Genomic DNA, 16,971 nt, shown 5'->3' on the forward strand with positions numbered 1-16,971 from the left:
ACCTGTTAGGTAGGTTCGCTTCTTCTCCCCTTAGTCCCTCGCTGCAGTGAGTCTGTTGCCAGCAGATCTCACTGAAAATAAAAAACCTAAATATACTTTCTTTCTAGGTGCTCAGGAGAGCCCCTAGTGTGCATCCAGCTCGGCCGGGCACAAGAATCTAACTGAGGTCTGGAGGAGGGTCTTAGTGGGAGGAGCCAGTGCACACCAGGTAGTCCTAAAGCTTTCTTTAGTTGTGCCCAGTCTCCTGCGGAGCCGCTAATCCCCATGGTCCTTACGGAGTCCCCAGCATCCACTTAGGACGTTAGAGAAAGTAGGCGTGTCACTTAGAAAGGAACAGGAGCGTGTAAAACACAGCCATTAGAACTGCTTGACTGAGTGGGAGTTACACCACAGATCTGAGACTTCATGAGCTTTGTTATGCCACTTTTACACCAAAAACCCAGGTCTGACCCAGGCTACAGGACACTGTTAATACCTGGGTCAGGTCCTGATTACTGCACCTTGGATCCAGGTTATTCCCAGGTCAGCCCCATTTTTTACACTGAACCTGGATCTGCCCTGCATGTCACTCTGCATACACAGCCAATCAGCAGATTTTAAGCATAACCTGGGTTGGATAACCTGGGTCGAGCTGTTTACACTGCACCGTTAACCTGGGTCCAACCCTAGTAGCTACCAGGGTCAGATTCCCAGGCCACTCGACCTGGGTTATTTTTCAAGGACCCTTTCACACCAAGCTGTGACCTGGGGTATGAGACTCCCGCTAGTGAGGACTAGTCAGAGTGCACAAAGCAATGCATCACATTTAGTTCTAATTCTATGGTATTAAGATCTTTCCATTGTACACACCTGGTCGAGATTGGAAAGACTGTTGGGATCTTGGCTCAGCCCTTGATATTGTCCTCGGAGCCGGTCACCTGCAGCTATTTTCCTAAATTTCTTTAAGTCCACTACATACAAAGCACTAGGAAGAAAAGACAGTCAGTTCAGACACACCACTGGCCTCTGCTCTGCCTTTTTACATCGGCAAATTATCATCAAGCACAAACTCCTTTAGACTTTTCCGCAAACATAGAAATGCTTAATGGTGCACTGTTACTGGGGTGTCACCTTAAATGACAGCCTGGAAATGTGACATTGTTACCTAATGTGGTATTTTCGTCCTGCCAAGTGACTAGCCCAGTAACCAGACCGCCAGAAGCGGTACCCATCCATTTCCCTCCGACTGTCACAGAACGGGGTGTATCCATATGGAGCGCCATCTAAATTGAAGTCACGTAACTCTTTGAGATCAGTGCGTACAATCTGTGAAGAAAATAAAAGAATACAGAATCTGCAGCACATAGCAAATGCACATCATATAAATAAACATTTGATTTTAGGATTTCTACAATTACATACGACGTCTAAAGAGTCACAAACTATCCACAGTTTACCAATCATAGATTTGGTCCATTTTTAACGACAGCAGAACTTCTGCAGCCACTGAATAGCTATATAAAGCTTCAATCTACTACAAAAGGGATGGACCATGAGATCATGGATGTAGACACGAATGCATCATAAATATCTTACGGGTAGATACATGGTCCTGTGTGTGTGAGTGTGTGTATGTGTGTGTGTGTGTGTGTGTGTGGGGGGGTTAATATCAGCGCATGTTATGTGCACTGATACCGCTTCTCCCCCATGTATTCAGTGCCGGTGTGTGTGTGTGTGTGGGAGGGGGGGGGGTGGTGGTGGTGGGGGGGGATGGACTATACACCCCTTTCATTATCAGCGCTGCTATCTTTAAGATAATGCGGGGCAATGTAAGAATGGTCAGTGGCACTGACTGTTCAGACAACTGCAGCTATCGATTTCGACAGCTGCAGGTGCCGTTGCCCCACTGACAGCCAATGTAGTGGCTACTGCAGAAGCTGGCTCCGGAGATAGGGCAATAGTGGCGAGATCTTGCGCATGAGCACTGTAGTTGGCCGAGAGGAGAGACACAGTGCATCAGATGGGGAGTCTAGCAGGAACCGCCTGAGGGGGACGTTTTCACTTCCCCACTCCGGCAAACTCGATGTACCGACACGATCAGTGCCTGGTTCATACATCTACCCCTTTAAAGACACATCACTTACAATTGTTTAAATAGAAATGTTGTATTTACGGTTTGTAAAAATAAAAATACTTCATCATTATGACTCCAGTCAGGGATAAACACATCCGCCGCAGACAGATTCTGGGTATTATAGCTGCAGTTGTCATAAAGTCGGCAATATTTGGGTGTGGTACAAAATGTCGACATGGTCGGAATGTTCATGTAATGACTGCATATTCCTTATTCCACAGAATTCCAGTAATGCTTTGTATCAACATGATTTATAGAGGACTGTGTCACTACTTGTCACTTTCACTTACCTGGTCAGCATCCACAAAGAGGATTTTGTTCACTGCCAGAGGGAAAAGCACATCGAGAAAGAGGATTTTGTATCCCCAGATAATCCTCTGTTTCTCTGTCTGCTGATGCAGCCAGCGGGGCCACTTGTATTGGACCAGTTCATACTGGAAGTTATACTTCTCTGCCATGTAAGGAATAAAGTTCTGGAGGAGTTAAAATAATTAATGCGGATAAGTGGAAAATTGGTCACAGAAATCCTTTCATCTCGGAATAATAACCGCCCCAGTGGGAGATTGTTTACATAAAGTGCAAGGAATAATTATTTCTTATGGCACTTGTAGGAAGCAGCGGGAGGATTTTTACATCTAAACTATGACATTAAACAAAGCAGTGGTCTACCCCTATTAACACAAAGTCATAGCGGACTACTGCCTATGGTGTTAAAAACGAAGGTGCGTCACGTAGCTCACCTAAAAATAAATCCATGTTTCCTATAATCACCCCCTTTTTCAAAGAAATGTTAAACAGTGATAAGTGGTAAGAATTGATGGTGTTATCTGGAAATATACTAAATGTAGCAATCTTCCACTAGAACCATCAGCCAAATGCAATGCTCAGAGAAACAATGAGCTCTTTATGCTGCGCGTACCTGATTACAGCTAGAAATAACATTTCACACCTGACCCGGCAACTGGTGCTTATGTAAATAGCTCCAATACCATTGCTCAAACCAACCACATATACAAACCTTAAAGGTAGGGGATAGATAATTTTTCAAAAACCAGAACTTCACCGGGGTCTGCGTATTCTTCAGCACGGACAACATCATTATCCTGTGAAAGCAGAATATTAAATACGGAGCATAGGGCGCAATTTTTAGTTTCCCTTCCCACATTTCTGTAATGCCGATATTAAGAGATGCCTATACACCAGTATATACACTGGGGCAAATGTAATATTAAACCGGATGTGCCCCCGAAAAATACGATTTCTTATTGCCGCAAATGGTGGCAATAAGGAAATCTCTCTTCACTTGAATTTCTTAAAAGGTCAGTCAATGGGAATCAGGCTCTGATTAGAGCCTGTCCCGGGAAAAAGTGCGATGTAAAGTGATTGAATATGCAATCACGTTACTTGTGGGTCCAAACTAGAGGTTCGGTTTTACTCAGATTTACCCGAATCTCCTTATTGGCTCACGGACGTCACGTGTTTTGGTTAGCCAATAAGAAAAATCCAGAAAAAAAGAACTTGCGATAATTCTGGCATTAAGAACCGAGTAAATCCGAACCCGCTCATCTCTAGTCCAAACTCTGGCACAGGTACTGCGCTTGTGCCAACACCATACCGTGCATGTGCAAGCAGCCATTACCGGGGGAGTGGGTTTCCCCTCTCCAGAAACAGTTAGCAAAAAGTCACCCATAGATGGCTATGGCTATAATGGCCAAGTTCTGGAAAACTACATTTTACGGAGCTTGGTAAATTTCACAATTCATACGTCCTGTAGGTAGTGTTTTTTTTTGTGTATCTCTTAAAAAGAGATGTTTTTGGAGGAGTTTCCACATAAGTCTTTTGATAAATATGGCCCATAGGGGGGTATTCAATTTGTGGCGTTTTTTCGACCTGTCGAAAAACTACACTTTTCGCCCCTTTTTAGGTCGAATTTACATTCATATTCAGTGTCTATGCCTGGTCGAAAAATCCGGCCCTGGGGAAAACCACATGTATCGGCGAATTTGCCGTCGATACACGTGTTTAGGCGAATTTGCGGGTGTTTTCGCACATTTTGGGCACAATTCTCGCCCATGCCGATTCGACAAAAAAAAAAGAAAAGAAAAAAAAAGCAAAACGGCATGGGCAAAAATGGATTAAAAAATGGGCAAAAGCGCCCACAACTAAATGCACTTTGTCGAATTAGTGCCGTTTTTTCGACCAGTCAAAAAACTGGCACTTAATTGAATGCCCCCCATAGTGTCTTTGATAATCAGACTGTACGTAAAGCATGAAGTGTGAGCAGAAGGAGTACATCTGATCCAGTTATTGGACCTGTCTAGCTACTAGCCACACGGGAACAGACCAGTAGTAAGATCTCACCTGAGGAAGCGCTCATACAAGTGTCCAGAGGCAAGTGAGAAGATATTTAGAACATCCTCCTTCTCCTGTTTTACATCCTCCTGTTTCTGACCTCCTGAGAGCCCCCTGATGAGAAAAAAGACACAATAAATCTGCCTTCAATTAAATAACAAACCACAGTCATGCGTTTCAGGGGCTTCTCAAATGTACATCTATCAACAATGTAATTTTGTGCTTTACTGATGACCGTAAAAACAAATCGGCAAAACACAATATGTTGGAAAAGTAGGATTTTAATTACCTACCGGTAAATCCTTTTCTCCTAGTCCATAATGGATATTGGAGAATCTAGTACGATGGGGTATAGACGAGGTCCAAAGGAGCCAGCGCAGTATAATTTTTTTCAAATGGTGTGCTGGCTCCTCCCCTCTATGCCCCCTCCCACAGGCAGTTACAGGTAAAATAGTGTCCGAAGGAGAAAGGACATACTTGAGAGAAGGAACATAACAATGAGTGGTGAGATTTACACACCAGCACACCACTAACATAAAACAACCAGTAATGGCTGGTAACAAGACAGCAACAGCTGAACAGGTAACCATAGAAGAGATAACCTGTAAAAAAGTCAACGCACTGAGACAGGTGCCCAATATCCCTTATGGACTACGAGAAAAGGATTTACCGGTAGGTAATTAAAATCCTACTTTCTCTAGCATCTATAAGGTATATTGGGGGAATCTAGTACGATGGGAACGTCCCAAAGCCTGCAATGGCGCTGGAGCTATGCACTTATTTATACTGGCAAATGTCTCCTGTTAGTGTAAAACATAATATAAATACCTGTTTTCACTGCCACTGTACAGAGGGGGCTATAGCGGGTCCCCCCCAGGAGGGTCCCGTATGCCACCCCTACGTTTGTACTCATCACCGTCGTCACCTTCAGGCAATGTTAGGGGTGTGAGGTGTGCTGCAATTATGACCGCTAAGGCGCAGTGCCCCGCTGTACAACAACCCCTCAGTTTGGTCCTGCAGCGGGGAAGCGGCTCTGACACCTCGCAAGGCCGGTAACCGTCCCGCCGCCCCCTTCCCCCAACTCCCATGGTGCAGGTATGCTGTTGCCCGAACAGTATACCGAAAATAACAAAGATTTAAAAGAAACTGAAGAAAACTCTTGGAGCTGAAGAGTGTGCATCCTCTACTGAGGGCACTTTTTTTCTAAACTGCCTGTTGAAGAAATTTAAAGTGCACCGGCTCCTTTGGACCCCGTCTATACCCCATCGTACTAAATTCCCCAATATCCCTTATGGATGCTAGAGAAAACGAGATTTATGGTAAGAACTTACCGCTGTTATATCTCTTTCTGCGAGGTACACTGGGCTCCACAAGGAATTACATTAGGGTGTAGAGTAGGATCTTGATCCGAGGTACCAACAGGCTCAAAGCTTTTGACTGTTCCCAAGATGCACTGCCATGCCTCCATGCCAGTGAGCTCAGTTTTCGTTAACCAGCCCAATGCAGTAGCAGGTACCAGAGACGACAACCGATCGTAGCCAATTACATTACACACTCACCGCAGGAGAGGGTGTCAGCGGCTATGCCAATACCATCCCAAAAAAGCTAAGTGCGTCAGGGTGGGTGCCTTGTGGAGCACAGTGTACCTCGCAGAAAGATTTAACAACGGTAAGTTCTTATCATAAATCTCGTTTTCTGCTGCGGGGTACACTGGGCTCCACAATGAATTACATCGGGGATGTCCCAAAGCAGTTCCTCACGGGAGGGGACACACTGTAGCAGGCACAAGAACCCGGCATCCAAAGGAAGCATCCTGGGAAGCGGCGGTATCAAAGGCATAGAACCTAATAAACGTGTTCCCGGAGGACCACGTCGCCGCCTTGCACAATTGTTCAAGGGTCGCACCACGGTGGACCGCCCAAGAAGGTCCAACCGACAGAGCAGAATGGGCTTTGATGGTAGCAGGAACTGGACGACCAGCCTGTACATAAGCATGTGCAATCAACATTCTAATGCATCTGGCCAGGGTCTGCTTGGAAGCAGGCCAGCCACGTTTGTGAAAACCAAACAACACAAAAAGAGAATCGGACTTCCTAATGGAGGAAGTTCTTTTCACATAGATACGGAGAGCCCGCACCACATCCAAAGACCGCTCTTTGGAAGACAACTCAGGAGAATTAAAGGCCAGGACCACAATCTCCTGGTTAAGGTGGAAGAAAGACACCACCTTGGGTAAATAACTTGGGCGTGTACGAAGCACCGCCCGGTCACGGTGAAAAATCAAATAGGGAGACTTATAGGATAAGGCACCCAAGTCCGAGACCCTTGTAGCCGAAGCAATAGCCAGCAAGAACAGTACCTTAAGGGAAAGCCACTTAAGGTCAGCAGAGGTAAGAGGCTCAAACGGAGACTCTTGCAAGGCCTCCAAAACCACCGACAGATCCCAAGGGGCCACAGGTGGCACATAAGGAGGCTGAATCCTCAACACACCCTGAGTGAATGTATGGACATCAGGTAGGGTAGCAATCTTTCTCTGAAACCAAACCGACAAAGCAGAGATGTGAACCTTGAGACAGGCCAGACGCAGGCCTAAGTCCAGGCCTTGTTGTACTAAACTTGAAAACGTCATGATTGTGAGACGCACACCAAGTAAAGTAAGCATTCCAGACCCTATGGTATATCCAAGCAGAAGACGGCTTACGGGCCTTCAACATAGTTTGAACGACCGCCTCAGAAAAACCCTTAGCCCTCAGGACGGAAGACTCAAGAGCCATGCCGTCAAAGCCAGCCGGGCCAAATCCTGGTAAACACATGGGCCCTGAACGAGGAGGTCTGGTCGTTGTGGAAGTAGAAGGGCACGATCCAACGAGAGGCCCTGTAGATCTGAGAACCAGTGCCGTCTGGGCCACGCTGGAGCGACTAAAAGAAGGTTTCCTCCTTCTTGCTTGAACTTCCGTATTACCCTGGGCAAGAGTGACACCGGAGGGAACCCATACGGCAGCCGAAAGTTCCACGGGATTGACAGAGCATCCACGAATGCTGCTTGAGGATCCCTTGTCCTTGCTCCGAACACCGGAACCTTGTGATTGTGTCGAGACGCCATCAGGTCCACATCTGGGAGGCCCCACATGTCCACGAGAAGTTGAAACACCTCTGGATGAAGGCTCCACTCTCCGACGTGTACATCCTGACGACTGAGATAGTCCGCCTCCCAGTTCAGAACGCCCGGAATGAACACTGCTGATATGGCCGGCAGATGGCGTTCTGCCCACTGAAGAATCCTTGATACTTCCCTCATTGCCATGCGGCTTCGAGTGCCACCCTGATGATTTATGTACACCACCGTGGTGGCGTTGTCCGAATGTACTTGAACAGGTCTGTTCTGTATCAGATGTCGGCCCATTGTCAACGCATTGAACACTGCCCACAGTTCCAGAATATTTATCGGGAGTAGAGACTCATCCCTGGTCCACCGACCCTGAAGAGAGTGTTGTTCCAAAACCGCGCCCCAACCCCTCAGACTGGCGTCTGTTGTCAGGAGGACCCAGTCGGATATCCAGAACGGACGGCCCCTGCTCAATTGATGGTCCTACAGCCACCAGCTCAGTGACAGACGGACCTCCGGAGATAATGAGATCATGTGAGATTTTATCAGGTGAGGCAGGCCGTCCCACTAGGTCAGAATGAACTTCTGCAGAGGGCGAGAGTGCAACTGAGCATACTCCACCATGTCGAAAGCAGACACCATGAGACCTAGCACTTGCATTGCCGAATGTATTGACACTCGCGGACGAGATAGGAAGCATCGAATCCTGTCCTGAAGCTTCAGGACTTACTCCTGAGACAGGAACATCCGTTGGCTGTGAGTGTCCAATAACGCTCCCAGGTGCAGCATGCTCCGAGCAGGAACCAGGGAGGATTTCTTCCAGTTGATCAGCCACCCGTGGGCTGTCATATACTGGACCGTCAGATCGAGATGACACAGGAGAAGTTCTGGGGAATTTGCCAGGATCAACAAATCGTCCAAGTACAGTAGGATCCTGACCCCTTGACGGCAGAGTGTAGCCATCATGACCGCCATTACTTTGGTGAAAACACGGGGAGCTGTTATCAAACCAAAGGGTAACGCCCGAAATTGGTAATGAAGGTTGCCCACCGCAAACCGCAGGTACTGATGAGAAACCGCAATAGGAATATACAGGTAGGCATCCTGTATGTCCAGGGAGACCATATAGTCCCCAGGCTCCATGGCCAGAACAATGGAGCGTAGAGTTTCCATATGAAACTTGGAGACCAGCACATGCTTGTTCAAGGACTTCAGATTGAGAAAGGGACCCGTTCGGTTTCGGGACTAGAAACAGCGTTGAATAGTACCCCTTGCCTCTCTGAGCCAGAGGCACCTGAACCACCACTCCAGTGACCAGGAGGGAATGTACCACTGAGTGCAACGTGTTTGCTTTTGCCAGATCCAGAGGCACCTCTGACAGGCAAAAATGCTGCAGGGGACGATTCTTGAAGGGTATAGCTTAACCTTGAGCGATGACTTCCCTTGCCCAGGCATCTGAAGTGGTCTTCAACCATTCCTGGGCAAAACCTAGAAGCCGGCCCCCCACTTTGGGATGCCCCAGGGGGAGGACCGCCCCGTCATGCGGCAGGCTTGTCAGTTTTGGAAGTAGGCTGACAGGCAGTCCAGGCACGCTTTGGTCTGGGATTATTTGGTTTGGAAGCACAACCTTGCTTTGGGTATGCCTGGCCTTTTGCTTTACCTGGAGTACGAAAGGGCCGAGGGAAAGTACTTTTAGCCTTCTGTGGGGAAGGAGCCGTACTAGGTAGGCAAGCTGTTTTAGCCGTAGCCAGATCAGCCACAATCTTATTTAGGTCTTCTCCAAAGAGAATGTCTCCTTTGAAAGGAAGCACCTCCAGGGTTTTCTTGGAATCCAAATCCACCGACCAGGATCTCAACCAAAAGGATACGTCTGGCCAAGACGGACGCCGTAGCAGCCTTGGCCGCGAGCACCCCGGCATCGGAGGTCGCCCCCTTAAGGTACAGAGAAGCCGTGGCAATATCCGAGAGACATTGTCGAGCATGCTCAGACGCGTCGGCAGACAGTTCCTGAGCCCACGCCTCAACAGCTTCCTTCAGAGAGGTGACAGTAGTTACTGGCAGAGCAGAGGAAACAACCATACGCACCACATGAGAATCTACAGGTGGTGGGGTTTCCCATTTTTTACACACCTCCGCAGAGAGAGGATAGCGAGCCAACAGTGTAAACTTTGTCTCCGGATTTTCCCAGGATTCCTGACGCATGTCAACCAGGTGTTTAGAGTAGGGTAAAACCTGTTTAACCACCTTCTTACGCTAAAACCTACCCGGTTTCTTGGAGACAGTTTCAGGCTCAGAATCATCAGACACTTGAAGAATGAGCCAAATCGCCTCAATCAAATCCGGGACATCCACGGATGACTTCCCTTCCCCATCTGAAACATCAGCGTCAGTGGTGGCGGGGTCAGTATATGCACCGCCCTCCTCAGAGGACGTGTCGGTTAAAGCCGTGGATTGGGAGGAGGTAATGGCCCGTTTTGAAGACGACTTAGTCTTAGGCGGGCGAGAGTGAGACTTAGATTTAGTCATAGACCGGGTCAAATGCTGCAGCTGAGTGGAAAACTAATCCGCACATGGCGGGTTCACAGCAGGGAACAAAAACTGCTGCAGTGGCACAGGTGGTCCCACAGGGGGCGTCAATTTAGTCACAAGCATGCTTAGCAATGTGGAGAATGTAGCCCAAGGCGTATCCTGTGATGCCCCAAGCGCTACTGACCCACTGGGGAATAATGAACCCCCTGAACCTGAACTGCTAAACTAAACTGAACTGAGCTGCTAAATTATCCTCCATTGCGTCAGCAGGCTCACTACCACGCAGTGTGGGAGAGGCCCCTATGTCGTTGCCACGTGTAGCAGACATAACTATGTGCACAATAATGGGCAACCCAGTACAAAGTGTAGCAGTACTATACCCAGCAAGAACTCTCAGACGGCACAGACCGGAGGTTCAATAGCTATAGAATATATGCTGACTATAAATCACAAGCAAAAATACCCCGACAGTATATCTTGTGATATAATCCTACATTGAAAAATAGAAAAACCTGAAACCCTCAGGTATAGCAATATAGGAATAGCACGCTGAGTGAAATACCCTGCAATAAGGCATACACGCAGTAGCTACATGCACACACACATATATATAGTCACAAGTGTACCATGCAGAAATTATGTACCATAAACTGCAATGGACTAGCAATACAAAGTAATACTCAGTATGGCTATATGTGATAACTATAGATATAACAAACACAGTAAGCACTGGATGTATATCACAGGGTGTTTGTACCACACAACCCTGAAGGTATGCACTCTTTCTTAACTAACACAGTCCCAGTGACAGGTAGAATACTCAAGTGTCCTGTAGGAAGCACAGCACTGGCAGTCAGGCGGTTCCACAGAGGAGGATTTGCCCCAGCAATCCCAGGAACAGCAAGGCTCAAGCTGTAATGGCCGCTGACCAGGAGTGAAGGAGAAGGAGGCAGCTCCAGGGCGGGAACATTGTAGAAATGGCGGGCTGAGGGGAGGGGCCTCAGGTCCGGCCTGCTCCCCCTGCTGGCATCCCCACCGGGTGTGCGGGCAGAGCATAAAACGGGGGAATTGTACTAAATCCCCCTGACCTGTGCCCAAAATAATACCCTGGTGGCTAGTGGAGCAAGCTGCCCAGTAATCAGTGAGCATACCAGCGCGCGCGGTGCCGCCTCCTACGGCTGCGCTGGATCGCGGTAAAGTGCGGCACAGGAGCCACTTACCTCCCCCTTATCTGCGGCCCGCGATCCCGGAGACGGCGGCGTGTGTGACTCGCAGTTAGGAAGAAGCCTTCGTCTCCGCTGCAGTGACCCGGCAACCCCGGCGCGGGAGTATACAGCGCCGCTGGGGGTGATGGAGCTGCACGCTGGAAAGTCTCTAAGACTTTACCAGCAGCAGCCCTTGAAGTCTTCAAACAGGTTCTTCTGTTCAGTCTTCAAAGTTACTCTGAAAAACGCTGCTTAAGGCAGCCACCTGTAAAGTGCCTGCATACTGCAAGGCACAAACTTACAAACTGAGCTCACTTGCATGGAGGCGGGGTTATAGAGGATGCGGCGCTATGCATCTTGGGAACAGTCAAAAGCTTTGAGCCTGTTGGTGCCTCGGATCAAGATCCTACTCTACACCCTGGTGTAATTCCTTGTGGAGCCCAGTGTACCCTGCAGCAGAAACCTCAATTCACTAATTCCGATCAAAAATGATCGGAATTGGCGGGTCCACGATTTCTAACATGCTGTATTTTGCTGATCAATAGAGAATCAGATCAAGGAATCGGATCGGGGAATGAATGTACGGGCCCCTTAAGACCAACGCTAAATGATACAATGTATATAGCCTTCCTTATATTACGCACAATATAGTACATTGGAGTCAATGCACTTGTGGTGAAATGTAGCTGGTGAGATACTTCCTGCCATAATGCAAAGTCTTAGGAGGCGGCAGTTTTAAATAACACATTAAACATTCGCTAATAATTATTATCCTATCAATTAGCAAAGGGAGAGCAGAGACAAGGGTTTTGTTTACATAGAAACACACAATTTGATGGCAGATAAGAACCAATTGGCCAATTGGTCTGCCCTTACACATGTACACACACATACACACTAGGGTTAATTTTTGTTGGGATCCAATTAACCTACCAGTTTATTTTTGGATTGTGGGAGAAACCGGAGTACCCAGAGGAAACCCACGCAGGCACGGGGAGAAAATACAAACTCCATACACTCAGGGACATGGTCGGAATTGAACCCATGACCTTAGGGGAATATAGTTATGTGACCACACTACTGACGGCTACATCCTGGCCACACTCTAAATCCCAATAGTCGGCATGCCGACTAGCAGGGACTATTTCCATTACACCATCCATATACTATCTGTACTTGAAGGCTGAAGAAGAAATACATATGACACTTGTACAGAGACTGTGTTAGACTCCACAGCAGCATCTGGAGATTAGGTGGACACTTATTTGGGCAGAGGATATTTTGTTTATGTAGGATTTTAATAATATAACTTATATACATAACCACTGCATACATCACCAGCTGTGAACTACCGTATGCTTTCCTGAGTGAAGGGGTATATAGAGCATGGTCATCACTACAATAAGCGTCACAGCAGGGTCCATTTACGAACAAGGCGGCTTTACGGGGCCCAAAATACACTGGGCAGACAAATCATGCCAGACCTGTCCTGTATAAAATTACCATTTGATGGATTCCCAGAATCCAGATTCATTTTCGTTAGTCCCATCACTGAGAAGGTCTTCAGTCATTTTGTCTGGCTTTTTCTGAACCTGAATAAAATAAAAATAAAATTACATGTACCACTTTCTTTCAAAACGTATGTACGCAAACCTTCATTGCTAGAACCAGGCTGAAAGCTGTGCTCACGTCATTGCTTGGTTATTATTTTACATACAACCTGTAAAACACCAGAAGGGGTTAATTAACCCACACTCTAACATTGTGAATGCTAATCACTAAGACCAGGATTTTTAGGTTCTAACCTATTCTAATCCTTTCCGATTACACTAAAAATGTAAGTCTCCTTTTATGTAACAGGAATAACACACTTCATTTCTACAGGACCTAAAATGACCTAATCTGAGTGTTTGTACCTAAAAGGACCTATTTTGACTGTTTGAACCTAAAACAACCTAATTCAGTTAGTTACTTAACTGGCATCAGTTGCGACCAAACCAGCAAGTGCTTTATCTGACCTGGTTTCACAGGATGCAACCAGTCAGATAAACTGTGTTTCCAGCTGCAGGGAAGGGAAACTTCCCTCTGCTGCTGCTGTCAGAGGGACCGGAAGATCCCTCTGCCTACCTGCATGCTCCACCAGTGTTTTCCGTGCTGCTGATCGGTCAACACGACAGGACCGCCCACCCAGCGATTGCAGACAATAGCAGCTACTGGGTAAGTGTAAATTAACCCCGCAGGACTCGTAGTGTGTACCTGATGGCTGCCCAACCTTTCAAATGAAAGTCACAATGGTCGCAATGTTTCTGATGTTCCGTTTTTAAATGTATTTATTTTTTACAAATATCCAAATATTTTTTTATTTATTTATAATAAGTTGAAATAAATGTTCTTCACCTAATTCACTCATAAAAATACCCCGACAATTTCCGAGCGTTTTTTTTTTTTTTTGTAAAAAAAATAAAAAAAAAATTGTCAAATAAGTGGTTAAGTTGAAACTCTAGAAATGTATTGTGGAATGAGTAGTTTCCATATGTAATTCATATATACAGATGTGTCCTGTTACAGTCTTGCTGCGTAGCCAGCTCCTAAGATCTCAGAGTGCACCAGAGATCCATTTGCTTTTATGGGAAAGTCGCGGCAGCAGTTTTTTAGATCCTAAAAATCCTGGGCCTACTAATCCCACACAGCAGCAGCGCCACCTACAGGAACTGAAATAAACGTTCTTCATATTTTCTGTTACAGCAACTACTGCCTTAAATAAATACTTTCAATCTGCAAAGCAGTTTTTATTGTCTATTTATGTCCGGTGGATGCCATAGGTGGCCTGCACATGTCACTCACTTTGACTTTTATAGTTTTGCTCCTAAAATCATTAAGGACGATAACCACTTCTTTGTCCTCAGGAGCAGAGTCTGTCCCATCATGACTACGAGGAAAAGACATACAAGACATTGAGAGACACTAATACAGTAGATGTGCCTTACATTTCATTTATTACTACAAATACATTTTGTTGTTTTATATAGAGACATTATCACTAAGCTGTTTGAATACGTGATGTTAACATCTCATAGCAACAGTAACGTTTTACCTGTATATATTATATATATCCTCTGATCGGCCTTTCCTTAGCCGGAGAATCCACGCACCAGGCTTGGCTTTTAGCTGGAAATAACCCTATGCATGAGAAGAGGCAGCAGGTATAAGGTTACTATGGCAGCATTGCTTCCTGTTGTGTACACAGTCGTTACAAAAACATAACTATACAAGACTATGGGGGAGATGTATCAAACTTCTAAAGAGGACAGGTGGAGATGTTTCCCAGAGTAACCAGCTTCATTTTATAGACTGCACTTGATAAATGATAAGTAGATGTTGATTGGTAGCTATAGGTGGGAAGCAGTTATCCCAGTGGTTGATATACTGTACAGACCCTGGGATCCCGAGGGAGAACACAATCCCGGTATCAAACAGGATGCTGGCTTCAAAATGCCTGCATCCCGAACATCCTGACACTGGTACACTGTGGGAGGGGGGGGGGGGGGGGGGGGGGAGTTTAGGTTTAGGCAGCAGAAGGGGGTTTAGGCTTAGGGTGCAGGCATGGGAAGGTTAGGGTTAGGCATATAGAAGGGGAGGTTAGGGTTATGCACCAAGCGGAGAGGATTAGGGATCGAGGAAAGGAAGGGTTAGGGCACAAAGCGGGGAGGGTTAGGTTTAGGCATATAGAAGGGGAGGTTAGGGTTAGGCACCAAGCGGGGACGGTTAGGCATCAGGGAAGGAAGGGTTAGGCACCCCCAGGGAGGGTTAGAGTTCGGCACCCACAAGAGAGGGTTAGGGAAAGGAAAAGGTGAGGGTTAAGGGGCTAAATGGGGGCTGTCGGTATTCTGATGGACTGAACGCTGGGATCCCATCCATCGGTAAGTCATACTGAACCCCTATAGGCAACTTCTCTTCTTTAGAAATTTTAATACATCTCCCATATGAAACAGATATAAAACCAGTGACTGCTTCCCTGACCACTTTGTTTCACTCATTCCTGGGGAAAAACTAAACTTTGCTGTAACTATTACACAATGATAAATGACAACATGAAAGAGGGATTGATATATTTAAGGACAGCCATTTATGTATGTCATGAATGCAGTGCACCTTTTTCACTAGCCACAAGGTGGCAGTATTTTTGCCTGTGTTTTCCTCTGTTTTTACGCACAGATAATAACTTAGGGCTGAGTCAGACAGGTACGCTAATATCGCCGCAGCTGCAAATGTGTACGCAGTGACTACAAAAATCTGTAAATGCTGCAGCTGCCTGGATTTGTGCCGAGAAGCCCAGCAGCGGCTTTGCCAGTCCCAGTGGCTACATTAAAGGACACAGCGGTGTTCTCAGATCATTTGATTATTGAACTTCTGAGTGACCATATGCGCGGTACATAGCAACAGGAAGTAAGAGGTCACAGCCACTGCAGCTGCATTCGGGATTGTAGTTGCAGGCGGAGACGCCAAGAAAACGGTCATGACGCCACTCTTCGTAACTGCCCCCAAACGCTCCATGTCTGTCAACCGCTTTGTGACCATTTCGGCCAATGAGCAATGCAACAGACGCACGCGCCGTTGGCCGATAATCGCTAAAAATCGGGTTTGCATGCAACTCTGAATCGATCCCTTACTATTAGAAATAATCCACATGCCAACTCTATTGTCCTATTAAAGTATCACGTAGTTAGCGCCAGCAGAAAAATACTACAAGCACACACATGTTTTACTATATACATACTAAAGAAGAGAAAAATGTAAATACTGTAGGCCTGTGTGTTATTTATACCCTATTCCTAGCAGGCTTTCACAGATATTTCAAAGCAAATATTAGGCAATCGAATGCATTTATCATCATTCTGTAACACATTGTCTAAACTCCCTACAAAGCAGTTGATGAAGGTTTAACCTTTGCGGGAGATGTGACATCCCTACTCCGATGATACAGCAGCCTTCGCAATTGTATCAGTGGACTCAGAGTATAAAGATACATCAGTGTTACTCGTGAACGTCTTATAGAACAGCTTAGCAATGTTAACATGTTACAACGTACAAGGTTAGCCATGACGATGGTATCCACAATCACAGGATTGGTGACTGTCCCCAAAGTGAACTGAAGTCCTCGTGGTGGCTGTCCAGTAGAAACATCGAAACAATGTCCTTCTAATAGCAGATACTCCAGCTCAAACTCAGCAGCTACAATGCTGTCCACCTGTGACCAGACATAAGAAAAAGGGTTAATCAGAAGGCAAAATGATACATTGGTACATACAATGAAGTGCCAAAAGTCATGGTATATCAGTATGTAAAAATAATTGTAGGGGGTGGAACCATACTGTGATGTTTTGAAAATGCCTAGACCTGCATCAGTTGTAATCTGATATCTTGGGAGTCAGTCTGAACACCGGCTAGGCAGCTAATGGCAAGATAGATAGTGACCAACGGATGGGACATTCCATATCCGATGTTGTGCAGACATTCAACAATCCTCAGTCTACGGTGTCACATGCGTATCGTAAATACCTCATGGAAGGCATTACTACCTACCGTGGACAGCACACTGGCCGACCACGGGTGCTTAATGATAGTGACCAGCGGCATTTGCCTAGAATTGTTCATGGTAACAGACA

General features: G+C 46.4%; 1 protein-coding gene across 3 annotated transcripts in view; it reads right to left on the reverse strand.

Moving 5' to 3' along the window:
* The window catches only part of UGGT1 (UDP-glucose glycoprotein glucosyltransferase 1), a 381,222-nt gene that overhangs the window by 12,652 nt on the left and 351,599 nt on the right, over nt 1–16,971 (reverse strand). For all 3 annotated transcript variants that reach the window (XM_063915521.1, XM_063915522.1, XM_063915523.1), the window contains exons 30-38: nt 16,395–16,553; nt 14,400–14,485; nt 14,150–14,234; nt 12,809–12,897; nt 4,475–4,579; nt 3,132–3,216; nt 2,404–2,586; nt 1,145–1,305; nt 850–964 (exon numbers count right to left, since the gene is read on the reverse strand). In XM_063915521.1, coding sequence (XP_063771591.1) covers nt 850–964; nt 1,145–1,305; nt 2,404–2,586; nt 3,132–3,216; nt 4,475–4,579; nt 12,809–12,897; nt 14,150–14,234; nt 14,400–14,485; nt 16,395–16,553 — 1,068 coding nt within the window. The remainder of the gene's footprint in view (nt 1–849; nt 965–1,144; nt 1,306–2,403; nt 2,587–3,131; nt 3,217–4,474; nt 4,580–12,808; nt 12,898–14,149; nt 14,235–14,399; nt 14,486–16,394; nt 16,554–16,971) is intronic.

Source organism: Pseudophryne corroboree, chromosome 4 (genome assembly GCF_028390025.1).
Source record: "Pseudophryne corroboree isolate aPseCor3 chromosome 4, aPseCor3.hap2, whole genome shotgun sequence".
Lineage (NCBI taxonomy): Eukaryota > Metazoa > Chordata > Amphibia > Anura > Myobatrachidae > Pseudophryne > Pseudophryne corroboree.